The sequence below is a fragment of the Pipra filicauda genome, unplaced genomic scaffold, assembly GCF_003945595.2.
Source record: "Pipra filicauda isolate LSUMZ 115617 unplaced genomic scaffold, ASM394559v2 scaffold293_size922472_pilon, whole genome shotgun sequence".
Taxonomy (NCBI): domain Eukaryota; kingdom Metazoa; phylum Chordata; class Aves; order Passeriformes; family Pipridae; genus Pipra; species Pipra filicauda.
Window position 1 is genome coordinate 867,724 of NW_024104413.1, and position 26,596 is coordinate 894,319.

At 36.3% G+C, this 26,596-nt stretch overlaps 1 protein-coding gene across 1 annotated transcript in view; it reads left to right on the forward strand.

Annotated features, from left to right (window-relative positions):
- The window catches only part of POLN (DNA polymerase nu), a 94,267-nt gene extending 68,073 nt beyond the window's left edge, over window positions 1–26,194 (forward strand). The window contains exons 21-25 of the mRNA XM_039382998.1: window positions 392–502; window positions 4,018–4,096; window positions 13,981–14,048; window positions 22,632–22,693; window positions 25,095–26,194. Coding sequence (XP_039238932.1) covers window positions 392–502; window positions 4,018–4,096; window positions 13,981–14,048; window positions 22,632–22,693; window positions 25,095–25,163 — 389 coding nt within the window. The 3' untranslated portion in view covers window positions 25,164–26,194. The remainder of the gene's footprint in view (window positions 1–391; window positions 503–4,017; window positions 4,097–13,980; window positions 14,049–22,631; window positions 22,694–25,094) is intronic.
- Window positions 26,195–26,596: the final 402 nt, after the last annotated feature.

Here is a 26,596-nt window from a genome sequence, read left to right on the forward strand (position 1 = left end):
ATTAATTTTTCTTTACTATTCCCAAGTAAACTACTCATTGCATGGAAAGCTCTAATTATGGCTGCTAATAGATAGCTAATTCTGCTAGGTATTTATAGTTTCATCTCCCACAGAGAGAGTTTGGTGGTTTATCAGTAGACATTCCTAATGAAAATACAGCTTTAATGAACAGAAGTTTTCCTTGTATAACATGTACCAATAATCTGAGTGAAATAATTATTAAATCCAAAATACTATAAGCATTTAAAGTTTAAATAAGGTCTGTTTTCAGAGTACAAAATATAAAATTGACTCAGACAGCACATAATTACAAGTATCTATATTATCTTCAAAGAGAATATTTGAAATTTAATCCCTCTGAGAATACTAATTTCTATTTAAATCCTGCCAGGTTATGTGGTTTCCATAATGGGACGTAGAAGACCCCTGGCCAACATCAATGCCCAGGATTACAAACTGCGCACTCAAGCAGAGAGGCAGGCTGTCAATTTTGTTGTTCAAGGTAAAGAACTGCCCACCTACCTTCCTGCTTTTCTACCTGTCTCTTTATCTCTGCTTGGCTTTAGTGGGCAGCAATTCTGGTAATCTCAGAAGAATGAACATTTAGTAGTCTACTGGAGGAAGTGTGAGGTTTTACTATGAAAGAGAAGTTAAAATGATGTAATCTGACTATCTTGGAAATTGCTGGTAATCAACAACAACAATAATAACAACAACAACAGTATAAATGTTTTGATACATTGGAGTGCTCTGTGGTGGTTAAATAATACATACTGTGTATAGAGAGAATATCTGGAATTCAGTTCTTCTGATGCACTGTTGTATTTAAACATTTTCCTTTCTAGTTTTCATAGTTTGTTATTCCAGAAGGGTTTCTGTAATTATGCTGCTTACAGATTCTAGCTTTTATTTTGCCAGATAGCTTTAGTTTAAGAAATATAAAACGTTACAAGAGTCGTGTGTTGTTAGTATTTGTTTTGAAACCCAACTCATTCGTTGTAAGAAACATTCAAACTTAATTCTGTGAAGGGCAAGAAAAAAGATATTTTTTCAGACAAAAACATTGCCAATTTACCATATAGATTGAAAATGTAGAAATCAGCAGTAAGTGCTTACATGCTAGTTAATCTGATGCATTAATATACTCTGTTTAAATCACTTGGGGTTCAGTTGTGTACAGAGTTTAGCTACCCAAGGGAAAAAAACAACCTGAGCTGCCAGTCCCAGACTGAGATGCTTCCTAACAAGCTATCCCTTGGAAGAATTACTTTTTAATTGGGTGATGCTGACAGGGTTTTCCTTAAGTTATATTGGAAGTGTACAATTTACAGGCAAGTGAGAAGTGCTTTCTAGACATGGTGATGGAGTGCTCCTTATAAAGTGATTTGGATTTTCCTTTTGAAAGGATTGTGTGCTGGTTTTTTTTTTTCTCTCTCCAAATATTATTCATTTTAATGTTTCGTCTTTAAAATGACATAAGTATTTATGTCATGTTTGACACTCCTTATAATTTGTAACTGACTTCAAGTACTGTCTCTGCAAGGACACCTACAGATCTAGAATTCTAATATATACCCTTTTGCTTGAGTAATAGTTGTGCTTGAGTGATGGTGCCTTTCTGTAGGAGGCCCCCACTTGTAGAATTTTAAAATATCCTTGTAAGATCTGCAGCAAAGGTTTATGGGCATCCCTGTCCAGCCTTCTCCAGAGCCTCGTGCTCAGTTTAGCTGGCTCCCATCCAGCTGGATGGAGCCCCTCCAGGTGAAGGCACGATGCTTGAGCCAACACAGCGAGTCCTGCTGAGTGTACAGTGCACCATTAAGAAGGAAACACGGCCCTCTGAGCAGCACTTGCTCTGTCCATCTGTCCCAAGAGCTGGAGCTGAGGCAAAGCTATCACAGGACTGTCTACCAAACACTCATTCCTAAGTACCTACAATAATATTATCATAGTTCATTGTTGGACAAATCTGATGAAAAATAATGTAGTTGTTACTCAAAACATTTGATATTATAAGGTGTGATAAAACAAGGATGAAAAACTCTAAAATATTTGGTATTCCCAAATTTTATAAAAAATTTCATTCTAGACTACAATGATTTTTTAATTTCAGGATTTCAGCCATGAGATAATACTTTAGGAATGTAAAAACTTAATAAATTATATTAAAACCTTTTATCATAGTTAGTGAACTAAACTACATTTAATTTATGTGTTCTACAGTTATACCTAATAGTCTCATTAATTTAAGTAGTTTGCATTTTGGTTATGGTAGCAACAATTGGTAGCAGAAGACTTCTTCTGATGCATGACAATATTGAGAGGAATGTAGAGTTTCAGCTTTTACTTACTGCTGCTGGGTTTCTCACACTTCTTTCATTTTTTCTCTTTTTGGATATTTCCCAGTTCAATAGTCTTCACCAATCTACAGCATATATTCTTCAGTTATAATTCAGCTCTACCTATCCACATAGAGCAAACCATTCATTTTATCTTTTATTATTTATTTATAGTTGTGACAAAATCAACCAGAAGGATATATAATTATTTTCTTTTTAAAAATTTAAAATAGCTTATCTCTACAGATCATATCTCAGAAAAAATTATTTTGAGAATTCTTTTATATTTTATTACTTTACATTTTTTCATGAAGAATATATATAGAACATATGTATTGTGATGGACTAAATGCTCAATTACATAGTTTTATTCTCGTGATCACTAAGTTACCTGACCTTTGCTGAAACATCCTTTCCTACCTTTTATACCAATGTGTCCCTTTTTGTGATGTATTGAATCAATTTGACACATCATTTGAACAGGAAAACAAGACAAGTATTTGAGGCTAAACTCGCAGTCAGACATTGCCATCTCTCAGCCATAGGTCTGCACTTGATACAGTCAGTGACCAAAACAGTCTCAGCATGGGATTCAGAGGAGACAGTTTGTCACAGAAAACTGTGGAGGAAGAAGAGCTGTTAAGTCTGAGTCCTCGTTCTCTTAGACATTCTCCCTTAGCCAGAAGGGCCAACCCCAGGGAAGTGGTCATGGCACCAAACCTGACAGAGTTCAAGAAGTGTCTGGATGGTGCTCTTGGACATATCGTTCAGATTTAGTGTCCTGCAAGGAGCAGGGAGTTGGACTTGATGATCCTTATAGGTTCCTTCTGACTGGGGGTATCCTGTGATTCTATGATTATCTCCCAGCACAGTATCCTTACGATTTGCCTACCTGGCTGTTCCTTATCCCTACTCTGAAAGTTGAACCATTTGGAAGAAAGAATTCAAAATTTGTTGAGTTACAGAGTGCGAGAAGGGCAACGTCTGTGGTCTCGGACATTTAGGATATCTGATGGGACGAAGAAGATTATGGCTTCCAATCCTTACCTAAAGGATTGTTTCTGTATTTTATCTGATAAATCCTTTATGTCAAATGTATGGTTCAGAACAGAGCCTTTCACCAAACTGCAGGCCTGGAGAATCATTCTGCCTCTTGATCACCAGAAATGTGTTGTCTATTATGTACCATGACACTGTTTTATGCACCACTGCTCTTAACACTGTAATGTAATGAATATATGAATATACACATGGAAATATGGAAAAGTACAAAATTAAGGTTCCAAATTGAAATACAGCACTGAAACAATGTTCTGACCTTTTGTGACAATAAATTTTAATTGATTTATAGATAAATTTTAATTCAAACTTAGATAATTTCAGACTTTTTTTTATAAAAAGGAATTTTTCAACCTATAGCTATGACTGACAAATTCACCTTTAATTTACACATAATTTCATATTGTTATTTTCTAGTTTTAATTAACATGTAATTATTTTGTTTGTTATTTATTAATCTTATAATCTGTATCACATATTACATTAATTGGATCTGCTAGTTTTGAAAATTCTTATTATTCAGAATCTTCAGATGTTTTTCATTCCTATGCCATAGTTCCAAGAAGAATGTTTTCCTTTTGCATGCTTTAAATTAAAAGCAGATCACTTTCTTTCATAGGCTCTGCAGCTGATCTTTGTAAAATGGCTATGGTGAAGATTTTTACCTCTGTTGTCGTTTCTCCCACTTTAACAGCCAGGTTAGTAATGAATGACTGCAAAACTGTTTGTTCTTAAAACAAAATTGGTTGAAATGAATATATTTCTGGCATTTTAAGCAGCTGTAGAAATGTCATGTATGCCTCTGAATCTTTTAACAAGCAAAGACTTGTGAGATGGTTTTATACATTTAAAGTTACATCTTTGTACTTTAATGGTTGGATCTGTAAATCCATCCCAAGGCAATAAAATGCCCCAGGGCCATTTAAACTCAGTCAGATCCAGTTCAGTGGTAGTTCTGCATCTTTGAAATCAAGCCCACTGATCATATCCTTCCTGTATTTTGAGGGTATTGTACAGTGGGAATTGAACATTCAATGGGCTGGGAAAAAAAACAGGAATCAGGAAACCAGTAGTCAAGCAAAATAAATGAACATTTTTTATTCTTGTATAGATGGCTTTCCTTTGCTAAAGAAAAACTTGGTCATCATGATTCTCTTCTGCTGTGACTGCTGAGAGTTGGGCAGGAGATCACAGAACATCCTCAAGAGTTTTACACCACTAGCAGAAATAATGAAGTCTACTTTTCCTGTAAAAAGGATGGAGGGGATGGTGCAGAGAGCCAGGGAGCATTATTATTTGCCGAAATAGAAAGATACTTTGAAGTCAAACAGGCACAAAAAAACCCCAAACAAATGGCTTCTCATCTTGTGTAATGCTGTAGTAAACAATCCAAAGGCACATGAATTTGTGCAGTAGAAGTTCAAATAAAAGCAGAGATAGCAGATAGTGCAGAACATCAGTGTTTCTGTCATCTAGAAGGGGTAATAACAACTTAGCTGTAGCAATCATGTGTTAAGGACTTCAGTGGGTATTTAGGTTACAAAGGAACAGGGTTTGGCCTTCCAAATATACTTGGCAATTATGTGTTATATCCAACCTATAAATACTCTGTGTGTGTGTGTGTGTGTATCATTTACACACAGTGGTGTTGTCTTATTTGATCCATGTTTGAAAACGTAATTTTTAATTACAAATATAAATTCCACTTTTTGAATTCAAAGTTAGAGTCGTTCCTATGCCAAAAATAAAACTGATGAGTGTTCTTGGTAGTACAGATCTGAAATGGGAAATGATTCTTTGGTGGAGATCCTGCCTGCATTCAGTCAATGGTACATTTCTGTGTTAAATGTTGGATGATGCACTATCACATATTGCAGTCTACATTTTCAGGCAGATTCTCTGCACTGATTATAATTCTTTTTGATACCCGAGTTGAATGAAGAGACCAGAATCTGATGGGTGTGGCATGGATGAAAATTTCTGTATCAGTAGCAAGCAAAACTTCGAGTTAGATTAGTGATAGAGGAGTAGCCAACAGTGTTTAGTAGGGGAGGCAAGTGAAGGTGATGAGAGGGCAAAGAACATACTCCCTTCTGCAGTTCCTACCTGGCACACAGATCTTTAGGTTCAGTAACTGGCTGTTTGTTGTCTGAGAAAGCCAAATGTCATGTCTGATAAAGCTCATGAATGTTTTCTTCTCTCTCAGCAGAAAATTTTGCTTGGGTTTTTATTTCTCAAAACTATTTATTTTAAAGAAGTAGTGTCACCAAATGGCTGAGGAGGTAACAGATATGGGGAAATATTGGAGTTTTACATGTTGAAATTCCTTGTGAAAGCATAGGGGAATGGCTACACCAGACAACAGCAAAGTATCACTGCCTATCCTGCTTATTCTTATCATAAATGTCACAGCTGGGAAAGATCAAAACTGCAAGGACATGTCAAAGAGATAGACTAGTTTAAACAAGAATTTTGAACTCCTGCCAGCCATTAACAACTGGATGGCTTTGCTAGAGGAGAGTGTTTTAATAGTCAATAATGGCTCCTTGCTGTAATATTTAGTAGGTACTTATGGCCAGACTTGTCAGAAAAGCACAATCAATGCCTTTATAAATTCTGTGAACACTCACCAGTTTGGACAGTGGCATTTGAAAGCATCAGTGGGGTGTTGCCAAAAGAGTATGGGACTGAAACTTGAAATATTGTGTTCCCACTTGCCTGCCAGGTGACATTCAGTTAGTTATTTTTTCAGTAGTCTGTTTCTTGATTTTCTTATCAGTCAAGTTAGGATAATGATCCTAACATCCTTTATGAAAGCCCTTTGAAAAATATTGTTAAAAGGAAGTGTGTACATAATCGGTGCTCTTGTTGTAACAGTGGGAATGCACAGTAGCTCTTCCAAAATGAGAATATAATCAATCTCCTATTATCATCCCATCAGATCATATTCATTCCAAAGATAGCACACTACTATCTTTTCTTCTATCTTCAGCCCCTTGTAAGTATCTTTATTTCCCTTTTAGAATTTCTAATTTTGGAAACAGAATTTTCACTTTGAACAGCATATCAAAGGGAAATATAATTTTTACAGGCTTTAGAAGTGTTTATGAACATTTACACTGGGAGACAGTATCCTGTGAAGCATAGCTAAGTTTTGGCTAATGCTCAACATTTTGTCTTCCTTACCTTGGAAATAAAGAAAAAATAATTCTGGGTAAGGTCTTACAGTTTTTAGTGTTAGTTTGCAGTCTTCACTCACAGCACTGCATTCATTGTTCTGCACTGTAAGCTGTTCAGCTGTGAGCAAGCTCTGACCCAACAGTGTGAAACTTTATTTTCGTCTGACTAGCAGCTCGTAGATTTTCAGTTATTGTTTGCACATATGATACTGCACTTGGAAGTCAGGGAAAGGTAATCAAGTCACATTTTCATGAGGCTTCATCAGAGAGGCCTTCTTGATGAAACAGGATATTCCACTGTGACTGATCAATTCTGTTTTGTCAGCTAGCAGTCTCATTTTTCTCTTTGTGTTCCTTCATCTTTTAATTCAAATGCCAGCCTAGCAGGTTATGCTTTGACAGTAAAAAGTCAATCAGTTACTTGGAAATAATTTTACAGAAACCAGGAAAAGTAGCATTAAATGCAACACATATGATATGGATCTGATATTAGTATGAGTTGGGTACTGGTATCTCTGCATTTTGTGTGGCACTGACAAGTAATCACAGTTTCTTCAGACTTCTTCCATATTACCTAGATCTTTCTTAAGATGCTGTTCTGCTGCTGCTGGCCAAGTTGCTTGCTGAAAATGTGCTGCTGACATAAATTATTCAAGTGCCAGCTTTTACCTGTCTGATGCAATCCACAGAACCTCCACATGATGTTTCCTGCAGGCAGATGATAGCAAAGAAACTTCTGAAGTGAGATCAAGGCATGCAGTAGCAGCTGAAAGAAAGATTTATGGAGCTGAGGAGAGGGTAAAGGTACTCGGTGAACTCAGATGGACAGTTGTAGTTCTTTTCAGTGTTTAAAACATCACTGCAGTGGCAGACACATGGAAGCTTGGTGAGAAAGAAGGATGCTGGCAAATTGTGGAAGAATTGCTGCCTATAGCAATGATTGTACATATTATCATTTTGCAAGCTGAAGCTGCACTGATGGTTACCCGAAGTCTACCTGATGCTACATGAACTTCTGAGGAAGTCATTAAAGATGATAATATCCCAACAACATGCAAATTAATTTAACAAGTCTACAGAACTATTGAGTAATTTGGTGTGAATCCAGAAATTCTGCTTTCTCACCAATTTATTGTTCCTTCAGCACTGGACCTGTGCCACGAACACACAACTTTATTTCTTAGCATGTCCGGAGCCTAGTTAAAGAGAGAAGTTCAGCCACAGGCCAGATCTAAATGAGTGATCTGAAAAGGAAAAGCCACCAGCAAATAAAAGGAAAAGGTATATTTTCTTGGTCCCAGCTGCTTTTCAATAGCAGTGGATGCTGGAGGGTTTGTATGTCTTCCTCAATGAACAAACTCCTTAATCAACCTAATGATTTTCTGAACTGGTGAACTGTAAATGCAGCTCACTTCTGCAGATAGGTAAATTAGTTAGAAACAGCCCCTATCATCCCAGGAACAAGCATTTTGTTATGTGACCTGGATTTTTTTCAGATACAAGTCATGTGATAAATCACACATGATTCATTTGTTGGAAGTGGCTTCAGTTTTAGTATGACACAAGAATCCAGAGGCATTTTTATAAGGTGTATAGGGATTCAATCATTATTACTTTATGAACTTCTTATCATTTTTCAGATTCATACAAGAAGGCATACTAATAAACCCAACTTCATGATTACATCATAGTTTCAACCAAATACATTCAGTAAAATGCTTAGAGCTGCTGCTATGTGTGTTGATTTTCTTTAACTCTGAGCATAAATCTTACTTCCCTTTATCTGTTTCTTCAGGAATTAAATAATTGTTTTTAATCATGTTTCTTCTCTACCAGTTAACCAGGATTTTCAAGTAAATGCTTATTGCTCTGGTACTCTGCCCACAGTTCCCACCCAGGATATGGATTAACTCTAGCAAGATGGTCAACTTTTACCTATAGCCTAATACTGGAGAAATAGAATCACAAGGAAAAGATAAAAGTTTTGGATTCTGCTTGAGAGGAGAGTAAGATTGTTGTTTCACACTCAAATGCTTTTGTTTCAGTAGCAGAAGTTCCCAGATTGTATTGCTATGTCAGAAATGACTGGGAACTCTCCATAGCTGCTGTCCCAGACCAATATGTAGCTCTTTGCCTCCCAAAGTGGCCAAGTAACATTGAATTTCTAGGCAGGCTGTAACTGAGGAAAATCATCACTTTCCTTGAGCATTCAGGCAGTATTTTGCATGCATCCACAAGATGGTGAACTGTTACCTGAACACTTCATGCACAGTAAGCCAGAGCAAGTCAGTTATTCTTTATAGAAAGAACAAAATATATTTAATATGCTTAAATATCACAGCCAAAAAGGACATTCACGATGTAGCAGGTTTTTCAGGGTTCCTTTATGTGAGTTGTTGGATGCAAATAAATGTATTTCATTTATAAAACCCTTCTGTAGGTCACCTTTTAGATTGGTATGTTTTCAAACACTTTGGATACATGCAAAAATTCTATTATCTTTAATTAACCATCTGTTCAGTTTCCTTCTCTTCATGATGTAGCTGCTGAGAAAACCAATTTCATAAATTAGCTGGATTTTTATGGTTAAAATGTTAAAATATCTTGGTCTTTATCATGGAAACACTGGAAGAGGTAGCTTAAAGTTAATGCAAGTGACATTTATGCAGGCATGATGTATGTTGAGCTATAACTTTTATAGTACCACGTTAGAAATCCTGATAGATGCAGCTTCAAAGAAAAAAAAAAACCAACAGGGAAACTCTACAAAATATTATAAAATTATCATAACCTTGTTCCTTAGTTACGTGACAACTTAATAGACATTTTGTCCACTGGAATCTGTGGGGAAACTGTGGCAAAGCTAAATAACAGGGTAGTATTAGTAGTATCAGAAAAAAAATGAATAGTGTTTTAGTGCAGGGAACATGGATATTTCTAAGAAGGATCGGATCCAACATCCATCTGGCCCATTATTGCTGAGTGTGGCCAGTAGCAGATGCTTCAGGAGGGAGGTGTAAGATCTGTATTAGGGTAGCCTGTCTGTCTGCAGAGTTTCATCTTCCTCTACTTGTGGGGACGAGTCTAAGTTCTGAAACATAAGATTTAAAAGTCTTCCCACAAATTCATTGTATGTTGTCATTTCTAAATGTTCTTGAAATCCGTGCAAGTGTTTGTTACATGAGCAGCCATTCTGACTTTTTCTGACAATGTCTTTCATTATATGCCTTTTAAACCAATATTTTATTTTATTAAATATTTATTTATTGAGTGTGAATGTCTCAGATTTTCAAGTCATTAAATTCTTCTTTTCAGTTACAAAACATAAAACTTATTTTCATTGTTTTTTTGGTGTTTGGTTTTGGTTTTTTTTTCATATATCCCTATTTGTCTGATTTCAAAATACGTTACTGTTTTTATCTTCTTTTTTTTTTTTCCTAGCCACTTAAAAGCTTTTATGCTTTTTGGGGATTTTTTTAAACTTATTTTTATATACAAAACTTCTAACCATGTACTCCTGTGTCTGCAGCTTTGAAGTCTCCCATTAGGCATTTAGAGGTTTCAGATTCAAAATGAAAAATGTGATATTACTAGTTGGATTATTATTTATTGATCATTGATTTGATTATGTCAAAAAAGGGATTGCATAGGATTACAAGGGATTACAAAGATATTAATAATTGGGATATAAAATCTAACACTTGTTTCAGAAAATGTTCACAATTTCAATGATCAGGGACATGGTGGTTTTTTAAATGACAAAAACCTTGTCTGAGCATAAAATGACTGATTTTACCCCCACAGAGTCAATGCATAGAGTTGGACTTTTCCAGGTGTCAGTTCAGAACATCTAAGTCAGAACTAACCTTAATCCCTTGTCTGTAGAAGGAGCATGAATTTAATTAGTTTGAGGAACTCTTGGCACATTGTAATGTCCCAAAACACTACATGTGGCTGTTAAAAACCAGCCTCTGATAAAGGCTACTATGGCAATCTTGCCTAATTTTCAGGCAATCCAGAAAATAGTTAATAAAATATTAGTTTGTAAATCAAAGGCATTCTTATCATCTGTAGAACAACAACAAAGCAAATACTAGTCTCTGCCTGGTTTGCAGTTTGTAATCCAGCTGGCCATACCTCTTAGCAACAGTTAATGAGAGGAGCTTGCTATTTCAATATTCCCTCAAAGTGAAGAGGATTCAATTAAGCTATTAAGGAAAAGTATAGGGGTTTTTTAAACTTCTTTCACTCAGGGTGTGCAACGGTTGGGTGGGTGCATGCACTGGAATGGTGAAAGCTGTGAATTTTGAATGTATAAATTGCTTTGATTTTTTTCTTTCATGTGTATTGCTGTCATATTGAATGCTTCCTTCTGTGGAACAGCACATTGCATGCAAGTATTATTACTTTAACAAGCCTGAAAAAATACAGGTGGCCTTGTACTGTAAGATTGTAAGAGCAGAACCCATTAATTTGGTGTGAAATGAATAAGAAAAAGAGATAAGAGATCATCAAGAAAATATCTAACTTGATTGATGAACGTTAAGGAGGAAATAGTGTATACTATTTTGCTTCTTTGCATCAATCTAGGAAATCACATTTAGCGTTAATTAAATCTTATGTAATACCTTTCATTTGACAATAGAAGTGTATTAGAAATATTTATTTCTTAGATCTCACAAATATTATCCCCATTTTCTAACTGAATTTCATTGCTTAGGAAAGTAGCAGAGCTAGACAGGGAACCATCAAATGTGAATTTCTAGTTCTGTGTTTAGCAGACAAAATACCGTCCTGAACTTCAACTTAATCACTAGATGTTTAAGATGGGGTAGATGTAACTCTGCATCTCTGAGCAGTTCCTGAGTTAACTGGCAATGTCACCAAGCTGTGGGCTGTGCTATTCAGGATGATAAGGGTGAGAAACAGGATCCTCCAACCCAGGTGGAGAACCAAGCTAAAAGACCTGTGCTGTTTTCAGTACGTGAACTGGAGTATGTAGAGTTGTGTCAAGTTTATTTTGCTGTCCATACAGAAATTGTGAGTTAATTTACATTGCTTCCACAGGTTTTTGGGCACGCATGAAGGTAACACTTAATTTTGGTCCAACCTTGCTCCTTCTGAATGTGGTTTTTCCTTTAGAGATGAGGTGATCAGTAGAAACTTTGCTGAGTTGTTTTGAAAATCCTTTTCCTCCATTCCTAAGTTCTGATAAATTTATGATGAAATTTTTATGTATATTGTAAATTCTTCTAAGAAAGGACTTTTCTTTACTAAGTATTCAGAATATATGGTGCTCTTATCCTGACTGAAGGCATGAGACACTACTCTGGTACATACAATAACCAGTCTATCATGTTTTTATTGCACTGGTTTAATCAATGCAATTATTTTCACTTATTCCATTGATTCACAGTTTATTCATCTTTAATATTCACTGTTCTGATTTATATCTTTTACATGTCATTTCAATGATTATGAGGACGCTCTTGCTTTAATTAATTTCCTTGCATTAGAAGATATAACTTTTCATGTAACTGTATTCTCTTGCTACAGATGATCCTGGTCTTTTCATCTATTTCCTTTTTGTATCCTGTGTCCCAATTTCCTATTAGAAATATGTTAATCTGTTTCCCTCTGCTTCTGACTGTGTTGTAAGTGACTAATAATTTAAGAGCTATTATTAGACCTCACCACACTGTTAGTCAATGTCACATTGTAATTTAAGGCAGCGTGAAACTATCTTAAGAAACTGTGAAAAGTTATTACTAGTAACCATATTGATGTTTCAGCCATTTGTAAAGAAGTATTTACTTGAATAACTGCTAGGTATTAAGAAAAGTCTACAATGGGCATTTAATTTAAATCATGGGATCACAGAATGGTTTGGTTTGGATTGGAAAGGACCTTAAAGGCCATTTAGTTCCATACCCCCTGCCATGGGCAGGGGCACCTTCCACACGACCAAGTTGCTCAGAGCCCCATCCAACCTGGCCTTGAACACTTCCAGGGATGAGGCATCCATAACTTCTCTGGGCAACTGTTCTCCAGTGCCTCGCCATGCTCATAAAGAAGAATTTCTTCTTTATATCTAATCTGTAACCCTGCCCTCTGTCATTTTGAAGCTGTTACCCTTGTCCTGCCTCTCCAGGCCCTTGGCAAAATCCCTCTGCATCTCTCTTGTAGCCCCTTTAGGTACTGGAAGGTTCTGTAAGGTCTCCTTGGAGCCTTCTCTCCTCCAGGCTGAACAACCCCAACTGTCTCAGCCTGTCCCCATGGGAAGGTGCTCCAGCCCTCTGAGCATCTTCATAGCCTCCTCTGGAGCTGCTCTAACAGGTGCAGGTCTTTCTTATGTTATATACTAATTGCAAAGAAATTTGGAAATGGATGTTACAGTTTTATGACTTACACTCCCAGCTACAGTACTTAAAGAAGTAATAAAATAGATCTAATAGGAATAAAATCTAATCAGGTATACTGTATTTTTACTACTACTACACTCAGGGATTATATGTGCTATATTGCATCTATTCTGCTGTGGACTTAATTCAATCAAATACATTTATTATTTCCATTGTGAATGTTCATTTACGTTCAAACCAACAATTTAGGATGCTTCTCCTGTAAGCACTCTACAAATAAGTCACAGTGCATATGCAAGAGACCTATCAATATGGCAGACAAAGAGAAAAACAAAGCAGTAGTTACATTTCCTTACAAAACAGCTCCAGCTGAAGAGCTCAGGTACTTGTAGCTGCTGAGCTTTCACGGGGTCACTGCTTTCAGCTGTACCCTCTGTCCTTATGAAGGCGACTGTCCTGATAGCACAGGCACTGGATCAGGTTGTGTGTATGTGCCTGCAGTTTCATTCTTCAACCCACTTGTTTGTCAGCATGAGGACACCCACTTTGCACATAAGTGAAAACATTATTTCCTGGAAAGGGCTCAAGTCACCTGAACAGCTAGGAGTTAATATTGGTATATCAGTGAGCCAAATACTTTTAATTTTGACCACATTTTCATTAGTAAAATCACCCATTTGCAACTACATTTATTCCAGCTCAACTTGAAAAAAACAAGGTATGTTAACAAACCATAACCTGTCTCCATAATTTCTTGCATTTTTCTGCAAATTACATTGGTTTTAAGTAATACCTTGTCACGTCATCAAATCCCTGTATGACTTTTATAAGTTAGCAAGCACTGTCTGGGTTTACAACCATGGCCTTTATGTTTCCAGAATATGTGGACTGGCAATTCTTTTAAATCCATTCACGATATTTTAATTTTCTTTGGGTGTTTATTTTCACTTTAACTTATCACTGTGTGTGTGACAAGTAGTTGATGATACGAATGGAAAGAATTTTTTGCATATGTTATCTAAAGTCTCTGAAATTTTTCAGGTTAATTGCCCAGATCCATGATGAATTGTTGTTTGAAGTAGAAGATTCTCAAATCCAGGAATTTTCAGGTAAATACAATCTATCTTGCTCTTTCCCTCCCACCTCATTTTTACTCCCTATATCCTGTGATTTCTCAGAGAATAAAGAGCTAATGTAGCAAGAAGCAGCACATTGATTCTCACAATTAGGAAAATGTATACCAAGCAGATTTTTCTGAATGTTTTCCACCCTTGGCTCTTATGTAGATAAAACGTGATATACTTATCATCTGGAATTCATCACCATGCTTATTTGTATTTAGTTTTCTTATCAATATTCCATCATCCGGTGTGTGAATCCTGTAAAATTAAATAATAATATTTTCTCCAAGGTTTTAAAGGGTTTTAGAAGGAAATAGACCATCTTAAAAAAGTATGGTTTGGAAAGTGACTTCCTAAATACTTTAGATTGGGCCCTGTTACATAAAGAAATATGAAATTCTTAATGTAACCATGTAATGTACTGTAATTTCTAAGTTAGTTTACTGCTTTTTTTAATAGTAAGAAATCATTATGATGGCACTCTCAAGGTTAAGGTTAGGAAAAGTTCCAGCCTACATTTTTATCCTCTTGTCTGGCTTACTTCCAGACATTATTTCCTAAGCCAGAGTTTATCTCAGCATCTGGTACAAATTTAGTTCATAAGAGAGGCCACATAGGAGGCTGTTTGGTCTCTTCTCCAATAAGTAGTGGATTTATTCCTGTAGGCACCAAATGTTTATTCACAAACTTTGGTCTTGTTTGAAGCTCAACAACATGTTTGGCTGAAACAATTAGCATAATGTCACAAATATTTTCAATGAACCATACAAGAAATATCTTTCATTATAACCTAAGCATCTAATAAAAAATTAATTTTCACCTTCCTGTGCTGTGTTCATTTGAACAGTGCAATTTGCTATATTAGTCTCATTTCATCATTGATCCCTCTTGTGAGTATTAGTTCAAAATGAGAACATTAAACCTCCACCTAATCTAAACAAACTACCTGGGAAATATTTCAATTCAATATATTAGAAGCATTGTAATGAATTAGGTTAATATATTAACATTTGACCTCTAAATAGAGGAGTTCAAATCTGATTTAAATGAAAAAAACACCATACAATTTATTTGAGTTTGCAGTATCTACTCAGAAAAGGCATTGTCTAAAAGGGACATACTTTCAGAATTAGAAAGTGTAGCATGTTGTAAGAAATCTGTAAGAGATCATAGAACAATTTTTATTATCTTATTTTGCATCAATTTGCATTAAGTATAGAGCTAATATTATACCCAAAGGATGAAAATTATTCATGGTTGCTTATACATCTAGAAAATCACAGATTCTTCCCTCATTGGGTCAAATTCTGACCTGTATTACTAGTATGAATCTGTAGCAAAATCAGGAAAAATCAATACTTTTCAAGTATAACAGAAAAAGCTCTAGTTATTGTATGGACACCAGCAATACATTATCCCACTACAGAAACGTGATGACTGGGGGGCTTTTTTCTGAAAACACGAAGTCTGGTTCAAATACTCAAGACTGGAGTGCACACCACACAGCAACCAGTTCATGTTTCTCCAGGTGCAGCATGCAGAACAAACACATCTGTAAATTCCTTGTCGTGCTTCGGAGTTATCACCCTGTAATTGAAGTTGCTAAGATGACCTTTAGAAAATGGACCCGGGCAGTTCTAGAGGTGTGAGATACCTTGGAAATTGTCATTGCACTTAACATAGGCTGCCAAGCTTGAGTGTTCAACGTGGGAGTTTGTTTCATTCTGCTGATTGAAGATTGATTTTTTGATTTGTCTCTACTTTGCCCTAAGACACAAAGAGAAAAAGAAAATTCTGCATTACAGGAACTTTCAGATATACTCACTTATGTCAGAACAGAAGAATGTCTTATTCTTAACACAAAAGACCAACGTAAGACATTGATTTCCTTCTTCATCTCGTGATTCGTTCATTTCCTTCCTCTTTATTCGTCACTGGGGTCTGGGCTCCCCAGTACAAGGCAGGGACAGACTGGAGAAAGTACAACGAAGGGTCACAAAGATGATGAAGGGTCTGGAGCATTTCTCCTATGAAGACAGGCTGGGAGAGCTGGGGCAGTTCAGCCTGGAAAAGAGAAGGCTCATGGGATCTTATTAAAGTATATCCATATCTGAAGGGAGGGGCATAGAGGAGGGAGCCAAGCTCTTTCCAGTGATGCCCAGTGACAGGACCAGAGCCAGTGGCCACAAACTGAAACACAGAAGGTCCCCTTTGAAGATTAGGAAACAGTGTTTGAGGTTGACTGAGCAGTGGCAAAGGTTGCCCTGGGAGGCTGTGGACTCTCCATCCTTGGATGTGTTCAGAGACCTTCTGGACACACTCCTGGGCAACCAACCCTACGTAGCCCCTATGAACAGATGGGCTGGACCAGGTAACCTCCAAAGGTTCCTTCCAACCTCCCTGACTGTGTTTTGTGAATAGTGCTAGTATTGGTAAAAGAATCCCAGTTGTCTTAAAAGGGTCCAAAGCTGGCTCTTCTCCAATGTCATTAATGAGGATTTTGCTTGATCTGAATAGGCAGAGAAAGGGTGCATCTGCACTAGCATCCAACTTCCAGTCAGAAGTACATGCTGAAGCAGATCTGCCTGTTGTCCCCGTCTGTGGTGTGAACCGTTTTGGTTCACATCACAGAGCAGAGAGCAGTTGACCTAGATTCCTTTCAGATGAAACTAAATAGGAACACTCTTTTCTCCTAATCTTTTCCAATTATTTCAGGAGCTGCTAACTGAGGTAACAGATTAGGTATATGAATTTTAAACCAAAAAAGTGTCACTAGGATGCCTGCTCCTAATTCACTTTAGTGCTTTGAAAGTCAAAATATGGTTTTCATCTCTTTACCCAAAGTTCTTTCACCCTTACTCTTCTTACTTTTATTTGCCAATATTCTTTAGCTGTCAGCTTTGTCTTTACATATCTAATGAGCTTTTGTCCATTCAGAAACTTTAAATTACAGAATCTGCTGACTTGCAGTTTCCAGCCAGGAGTTTAATGATCCAGAGAGAAATCTCAGTTGTACAGTCACAAAGCTCAGTAAAGGGAAAGACGTGGACTTAAAGCTAAAGGGCAGTGTTTGAGGGCTTTAATGGACTACAGTTCAGTGCTGTGTTATTCTCCTGCATTTAGTGTGATCCAAGAAGCACTGGCCTACTATTCAGTGTGTTTGCATTCTGATTCCAGTCATGCTTCTGATCTACTTTTCCAAGAAAGCAACTACAGATATATGTCTCTGTTTTCTTATTTGCAGAATGGATATGAAATCTTTAAATATTTTTAAGATTTATAAATGGAGAACATATAGGTAAATAGTATTATTTCATTAGTTCATAGTGCAGAACATAAGCCTTCTCAGCAGCATTTCCCTCATAGAAGTGTCTCCTTTGTATTGTTATACAAGATTAAAATGTCTATTTGCTTCTAAGACTCTCGTGAATGGGGGCTGAGAACTGCCACAAGGAATTGTAATGCTGGTGCTTTCTTTAGTTGTGGTTAGGACTTCATAGGCCCCAGTAAGAACTGTCAGTACTTTTCAGTATACAGAAATCCAATTTATAGTGCATCTAATAACGCACAGATGATTTTGAATCTTTTAAATCTGATAAACAAGAGGTATGCAATAAGGTGTTCTTTTTCTCTAATATCTGCTTCTGCACAAAGCACTGCATGTAACAAGTTAGGTGTTATCTGTATTTTGCAAGAATACCTTTTTCCAACACAATGTCACCCACAGTTTTATAGTATGCATATGGTTCACTCTGAATGGACAAGGCAAAACAACATTTATTTATAACTGTGTCCAAGCTTTGACACAGTTCGAAATGCAATGAAGCACCTACTACTGTGAATTGTGTAATTTTCAGCAAAGATATGGCATATTATTTCCCTCAGTTCTCTGGTTAGGGCAAGAACATGACAGCAAAAGAGCTTTTTACAATCCTAATTTCCTATTAGAGGGTGCTTGGGATGTTCAAATCAAAACATTTGGCAGAAACTCTTTTGGTTTGGGCAGAAGACTCTCAGCTTTACCATCAATAATCTGCCTGGTTTCTAGCCAGCTTGCCTGTCTGGCTTCCTCACATCCTGAGTTCTCCAGCAGCCCAGGAAGCAGAAAGGCAGATGATATTTTGGGAATGCCAAAAACTGGGCTCTTGGATCTGAGAAGCCTCAGCATCTCTAATTCTGAAGTCTGTGTAGTCAGGTAGACAGACTGTCCCCAGATCAGACAGTGAGTCTGTCTAGGGACTCTGGAAGAGTATTCAGGAACTGCAGAACCCAGTTTTTCATTTTGTGGGGACTGTTTCTGGCACTGCCACTCCATGCTGTGCTTGAAATGCCTCTTTGCCCTTGGATTATTCTGAATACATTACTGGTCAAAGGGGGAAATACACTTTGGGGTGAAGAAATGCAGAACAATTTTTTTTTTAAAGTAAAGAGATACCTCTAGTTACAGCTGTAAAATATGGCTTCTGATGTGTGTTCTATAAATACCTGGTGGATTTGAAAGGTGAACTTTGCCAGTGGTGATTACCGTGGATTGTTCCATGTCTTTCTGCCTGCTTAATTGCATCCATTAGTGATAATTAAATGAAAGACACTTGATACTTTGAAGTAACATCTTTTTGTAGAAATATATGTATTTCAGTACTTTATGTTCCATATCACAGTGCATTAGAGTAATTTTTAAAGATGGTTTTTTTAGAACTCATAATTATACATTATTGATAGAATTAAAGGTTTTCTGCATCTGTTCTTATATTTCGTACATGTAAAACATAGAGTTTTAAACAATTCTTCTAATATTTTACCAGGTATAAAATATTTCAGCTGAAATACTTACTCTAAGAACACCAGAAGGACCAGTTTAAGGAAAAAAAAGGAAAAAAGATAAACTAAGCCTATTTATTTTGCTATTCTATAAATTCAGAATCTTACTACCTAAAGAACAGTATCTTAGGTTTTTTTAATCATCTGCCAGTACAAATTTTTGGCTTGTACACAAATTCCATGAAATTTCATTTTATTTTGCTACAATTTCCCGCTTAATGTGCACTGAGGCAGCTGCATAAAAATGTGCACATGTTCAAAAGGGGACTCAAGTAACAGAAGAACAAAAGAATGAACTGGTCATCACAAGTTAGTGACATTTTCTGTCCTCTGAGCTGCCTTTTTCTAACTTGAAAAACACTGGTGCATAAACTAAAGATGCCTCCAGATAGCTTTCAATGTGCAAAAATCCTTGTTCCATAGATCATATGTCTGGCCAGCTTTGACATGTTTCTGGAGTCATAATTTCATAGGTGAGTGCGCTTGAAAAATGTCTCCAGTTCGATAGGGACAAATAAGCTTTTGTTCCACAGCAGGCATGCGTGTCTTTCCTTTGTTCCTATTCACAGCACTTTCAATAACCATGTTTATCCTGGCCAGTATCAAGAAAATCTAATATACATTAAGACATACATTAAAATTTCAGTTCCCTTATAATCTTTTAACTTTGCTGTCACTGTTTTTTTTTATACATAATATTTTAGTGTGCATACTTAGCACTTACAAAGCATTTCAGGATGAGTATAATCAACAACTTTCCTAATTGCTGACTCTAGGTTTTGAGAGATAAATTACAAGGATTGGGAGAGCAGCATTTTACAGATGCCATTGCAGTATATGGCTGACTGTAAAGGAACATTTTAAAATTAATAATTTATGTGCCCCAGATATACTAGATTCTCGACTGAACAGAAATAATTATTATTCCCAAAGCCTCTAATCTAAATCTTAGAAAAGAAACAAAAAATTAAAAGTGGTAGAGACATCTATTTAAACACTGCAGTTCCTTTTTTAGTGACCACACTCTAAAATGTATATGAGATAAAGAAGATAGAGTTGTGTATGTCTGGTTGTTTATTTTGAGCTTTGAGAAAGAGGAGAGTTTCAAGGAGATTTGAGAAAGTAGCATGAGATTCAGATATTATGTACATAGGACTAAAGGGGACCTATCCTGCGATTACATACCCCCATGCCATATGGTCTCCTTTATACATTTTCATCTCCATATGAAAAATTACTCCCACTAGGGACTGTTCCAGAATTTCATCTCTCTAAAATCTAGAACTTTAAATTTCCAGTCTAAATGTATTCAGCCACTATACCTATTTATTTTTGTGCAAAGACTGTAATTTAGTTTAAATGCTTCCTTCTTCCCTGTTTACTGTTGTAGCAGACGACTGAACATGAATGGCAATCCAGCTGCCTTTTCTTGATATTTCTGTTATTATATACTTATTATTTCATTCAAAATCTGTGGTAAAGTAGATGTAGGTACATCTTTTGTATATTTGCAAAGGTGTGATTTCAGAAGGCTGAAATGCAGGCACAACAACTCAGATTGCTTGAAATGAATGGCTTTACTATGCCACCCACTAAACTCTGGGTTGAGAAGAAGTCAGTGTGACATGAGAAAGAGAACAGGGAGCCAAACTGACACAGAAAAAAGGAATGAAGAAAATGGAGGAAACCCGTGGAGAGGTTTTTAATGGTTGTCAAAGTGAATGAGGAACCATTGGGTTTGTTCACTGATGTGGCCATTTTAATCTGTGCTTTTTAAAATTAAGAGCAGTTAAGAATGCAGCAGAATTCTGACTGTGCCAGATGCCTTAGAGCGAAAAGTCTGTCAACCAACAGAGAAAGCTGTTGCAATCATTGCTGCCATCATGAATCCCCTTTTGGGGATAACAGTTAAATGGGAGAGAAGTAGTCAGCTTCAGAGGTCTAGAGAACTAGGGGAAAACTGGTCTAACTCAGTGCATATGCAGGCTATGAGAGGATAACACCTGAGTTCTGCACTTCTCATGCAGCCTGGTAGGGAGCTTACTGATGGAAAAAATGTTTATCCAGGACTTTACTGGCCACCCACTTAGCCTTCTGAAGGCATCCCACCTGGCTGGGGTGCCCCAGCATCTGCTGCGTTGCTGACCTCCTGGAGCCGACAGCTTGTTGAAATTCAGAGTGGACTTCTCAGTCCAACACTCTTCTATTAATAGCCATGTTGACTTGGACTGGATTTCAAATGGGTAATTATTTAGGCCAGCACTTCTCCCTTCACAATCTGCGTTTGCAATGTTTGTTTCTGCGCTCCAAAAATGATGCTGTGTCCTACACTGGACCATGAACTACCTCAAATCTAACATGAAGCAAATATATAGGTATAACTGTACATAGATGTGTCAACAAATGTCTTGGTTTCCTCAGCTTTGGCATTTGAGCCGCTGATCCTTTGAGTTACTGCATAATTTGGACTTGATGGAAAAGCTCATGACAGCTCATTAGCACGCAAGTCTGAGTAAGCCAACACGGCCTGAGCCCTGCACTTCTGTTCAGGCAGAAGCTAGTTATCCTCATCATTATGAGCAAGCCATCCTCAGTGTCACCCATGTGACACCAAACATTACATGCTGCTCTTCATTGCTGGCATCATTAGGAGAGGTTTTGGCAGCAGCCAGAGCAACAACCACACACAGCTTCTTAGAGTTCTTGTTGCTCCTTTGCCTCTAACCTCAGCTGCCAAAGAGCCATGATGTGCATCAGGGGATAACTTCAAAGGAAGCTTCTCAGTAATCACGTGGGTTTCGCTCCAGCACCTCGTATCACATTCCCTGCTATCCCTCACTTCTGTGAGGCACATGACCACATCCACTATTTAGTCATCCATCCTGTCAGAGCGGTGGAGGTTGCTCCATATCTTGTGTTCTGGGGCCGCCTGGTATTCCTATTTCCCTTTCACTAGCCAGAAATTACTTTTTTTTTAAAAACTGTTTATCCACTCAATCTCTCTTTGATTTTTATTAGAACAATATGTGTTGCAGCAGCAATCTTTGTCAAGCAAAACACTAATTAGCAGGACCAGTGATGACAAATCTGATCCCAAGTGATTGATTTGGAATAATTATAGATGCATTTGCACAGTAATAGTGAGCATAGTGTTATGGCATGATGAGTTGTTAAGTTACATGAATTATACTGAAGTTTAATTGTTTAGATGCATGAGAGCTCCACTATCCCACAGGGAAGATTTTTTTAAAATTTGGCTCTGATCTTTTTACTTTGAAGAATAAGATATTTTAAAAAGTTCAGACTTCTAGTGGTTTTTTCCCCTAGCTTTTTCTTTTCTTTTTAATTGAGTTTTATGGCCGCACAAAAAAATTAAAACGTATAAAATGTAACCAAACATATAGTTATGAGTACGGAACTTAAAAGCTGAGAAATTCAGCACTCATACATGCTGTATGTACTCTATATGAAATATATTAATGCTGTACTTATTTATATATGGGATATAGAAGTTAAATAATTCTGCAAATTTTACTGTAAAATTCAGTTTAAAATAAGAAATTGAAGCTTCCATAAGAGATAAAATATAACTTAAAAACAATCTGACAAAGTTGTAAATGGTAATTTTTTTTTTACACAGAAATGCAAGTACTATATAGGAAAATATAAAGTGTGATTTTTTTTATTTATATATACATAACAATGCTAACATGGAAAATAAAGCTGTAGGTTTTCAAATTAACCTTACAGCACTGGTAAAAAGAACAATGGAGTCCCTGCAGCAAACAACAGCCTTGGAAGTGCCACTAAAGGTAGGGATAATTTTGAATTTCCATTACTGTCTCATGCATGCTTAGCCTTGTATATTATCGTCATCATATCAAGAATCTAGCAGAAACTATTTTGCCTTCCACTTCAATTGTTTCATTTTCATATTTGTGGGTAATTGCTTTTTAAAGTTACTATAACAATTCTGAGGGAAAATAACTGAAAGAAAGTCAACCTCCCTTTTGGGAAGTGAGATTGTCTTAGCAATGCAGTATGGTAATTTCAAAATCTATTTCATTCATTGCCGTGAAACTTCTGTTGGGTGTGGTACAGTGAAAAATATGTCCCTTTAGTAGGCTTTCTAGATGTGCCAGGCATTTGTTACTGCTGAAAAAATATTGCAAAAGATCTTTCTTCAGTAATTTTCACTTAGAAAAGGGGTCTATTTAACATTTCCATGTGGGTGCCTAACAGACAAAGCAGACAAAATCCTTGGTCACTGGTCAAAGTAGAGGACATCATCTATCAGACCAACATCTGTAAAAACTGAGTAAATAGCTATTTTATCTCTCTATGTATTGAACCTAATTGTAATTATTTTATAAAATAATTACATTTCTCTCTCTACTGGTACCCTTCACCCTTGCCTACTGCTCAGCTTTTGTTGCTTGATAGAAAACACTCCCAAGCTTTACAAACTGCATTTCTATAGGTTGATTACATTGTACACCTGTGTTTGCCTAGCTTCTTTTGTTACAAATTCCTCAAAAGAAAAAGAGAAGCAAGAGTGTTTTTCAAGGTATACTACACATAAATATTTTAATTACCTTTAATTTCAAGCTATACTACATTTAAATATTTTTAATTGTAATTAAAAGCACGTATTTACGCTCACACTGCTATAAAGTTCATAAAAATAAATATGGTAATATTGGTGACATATAAATTTAATAGCAACACTATAGTTCTTCCTTAGAAGACTTTTTGGTAGCTTTTTGACAGGCAACAACGTGCCTGAGGAAATCATGGCCATGAAATAAATAGGAACACTTTAATAGGTTTCTAAGAAAGACAAATGTTTACATGGTTACTCAGAATGTTCAAAATTACATGTGCAGACTAATTTTTGTGTTACATGTTTCAGACTAACCATTAGCTGGCAGAAGGTTTCGGTGTCCTGTGGACAAAATGGGACAAACAGTCTTATTCCCCTCTGTCTAAGGTGTTTTACTGTCACACACTGACAAATTCATCCCGATGCATTAGCAAATGGATTCAGTATGCCATTCCTATCAGAACAATAATTCTCTGTTTAAATTTAAACCCCAACTATGTTTTAATAGGTGAAAGGAAACATTCTTGGACAATAGGCGGCTCTCTGGGGGTTTCAAAGATCAGGACTTTTTAGTAGGCAGGAGAAGTATTCGGAGGGATACATTTCATTACCCTTGTTTGGTCTTCTTTTCCTGAGCAAATTACTGTAGGAGTCCTGACATACTTTTACTCCTACAGCACGCTAGACTACGTGCATCATGAAGATACTTCATTTTCCTCTGAAGCATACAAAGAGATCAATGACAAAGGCCAGATAGATAACATAACATACCAACAGCTTGATCTCAGAGAAGAAATTGGGAGTGATCTTTTAAAAAGAAGTCTGTATTTTTATTCATGTTGTTTACCCTTCTATACAGTAAGAATATGTCTTTAAGGATTAGAGATGCTGAAGATGAAAAGGTTTTTGTGAAATGCTCCTGCTTTCCTTCAGCAGACTTACTTTAACTAAATATGTGTTATGTGCTTTGTTAATATGAATATTATTTTTTAATATGGAGACAAAATGTCACTAAAGTAGAGCACACATACAGTCTTAATGGGGAGAGAGTTCTTTTTCTTCTTTGAGGTAAAGAATGCTTTATCTTTGAAGTAGCTTTTTTTCCAAAACAGTCCTTGCTAATGAGGCAGCTTTCATGTCAGCAAATTTACTGTGTACCAGAGCACCAGGAACTGCAAAACAAACTGAAATTAAACCAAAGCAACAATAAAAATACCCCAGAATTTGAAAAGTAGGTGGTAAAAAAAAAAAACCATAGTATCTTTATGCATTACTGACAAAGTTGCTGATGATAAACATCAAAATCATCATGCTGATTTTGTAGCTCTTTTGAAAAGCATGATCAGATGAATTTTGTGTTAGCATATTCCTTGCAATTCAGTAACATGTATTTGCAATTTCAAAACTAAAGGTTAGTCTTAATTGTTAAGGTATTTTAATCAAAATTGTTGCAATGATTGAGTATTAATAGAAATCAAGAACATTGCATGATGGATAGGTATGTAATCTAGAGCAGTATCAACATCCAAAGGGAAAAGCAAAAATAGTAATCTTGCTATTTGTGATGTGTTTGTTTGTTTAAATGTTTATTTTTTTTTTTATTCTGACAGGTTCCCTTGAAAGTGATTCTCACCACTGGGAAATCATGGGGGTGTATGACAGAATTGCAGGAGATGTAAAGCAGCCATCGGGGATGTTATTCAGTACCCGAACACCTCATTGGCCTGTGCTGATTCCTCACTGAATCACTAGGCAACAGCGCTGCTGGATCTTTCATAAGCACCTAATACTCTGCATGTGAATTTTTTTACTTCATTTTGTCTGTAGCCCTAGGCAACAGCAGTGAGATAAAACTGGTTTTTACCAGTTCATTGTGTTTCCTTTAGCCAAGGTAACCAGCGGGGAGCTGCTTTTGTTCAGAGCTAAATTACTACATGTAAGAAATGAAATAAGACAATATTAACCCTTTGGGAACATCACAAATATATTTGAGTTAGAGGGATGTTTAGACTTTAATGTTAAATATTTTGTGAGGTGCTTGTGTAAAAATACTTTTACACTGGCACTATTTGAACTGTATCAGCAAATGCTTAACTGTTGTATTCAGCTTATTTTGTATTTTGTGATTAGAATGCAGATGCTTGGTGTTCATCACATATTAAATGTCCTGTTCCCCAGAGTTAGAAAAAGAGTTCTTTGGAAATGAACTTGATTTTTATCTAGAATTTTGGAGCAAAACAAGTAAACAAAACTAGAAGCCTAAATGCAATAAAAATAACCAGCTTGTTGTCAATTGAGTTAATTTCAAACTCAATTTGCACACTGTAATCTCAGCATACTTTAGAGGAAGTATTACAGTTTTGCCTAATTTATTACTTTTATTACTTATGTAATACTAAATATTGTCTAGATAAATTTTAGGATTTAGCCTTGTGCATCTAAGGATTCAGGCTTTTACTCTAATGTTTGGATTTTTTATTGATAATTTGGTTTTCAGTAGAGTTTATTCTTTAAATGAGCTTGTTTCATAACATTACTGTTTTACAAATTCTGTCTCCATGCTTGTGGAATATGAAGCTGTCCTCAAAGTCTACTGCTAATTATTCAGAAGTTGAAGTCAAGCACAAAACTTTTAAGAGGTGTTCAGTATGTTTCAGCATTAGACATCAAATTATCAAATTTAAATTTTAGAAATGTATGATTACAAAGACTTTTCAGCATTTTTAATTTGTACAATTAAATAATTTTGCATTGTACTTTAAGCCATTAAACTATTAAACATTGTTTTCTTATGTTGCTTATTAATCATACATAACCTGTCAGCTGAAGTGAATCAGTTGCTTCTAAAAATGGATTCTTATAAGATTGGCAGTGATCATGTAAGCGAAGTCAGAACCTTCTGCATATTAATGGGAGGCAGCTCCTTGGCTGGGGGGTCCAGCCTGGGTGGCTGTGACACTTTGCCAGGTTGTGTGAGCAGAGGGCCTGATTCCACCTTTCCAACAGAGAAGAGGCTGCACTAATTTTCTTATGCTTTTTGCTATTTTCAAGCCTTCTGTGTTTGCAGTGGCATTGAACAAGTGTGAATTGTTCTGCTGTCTCATGTGTTCCA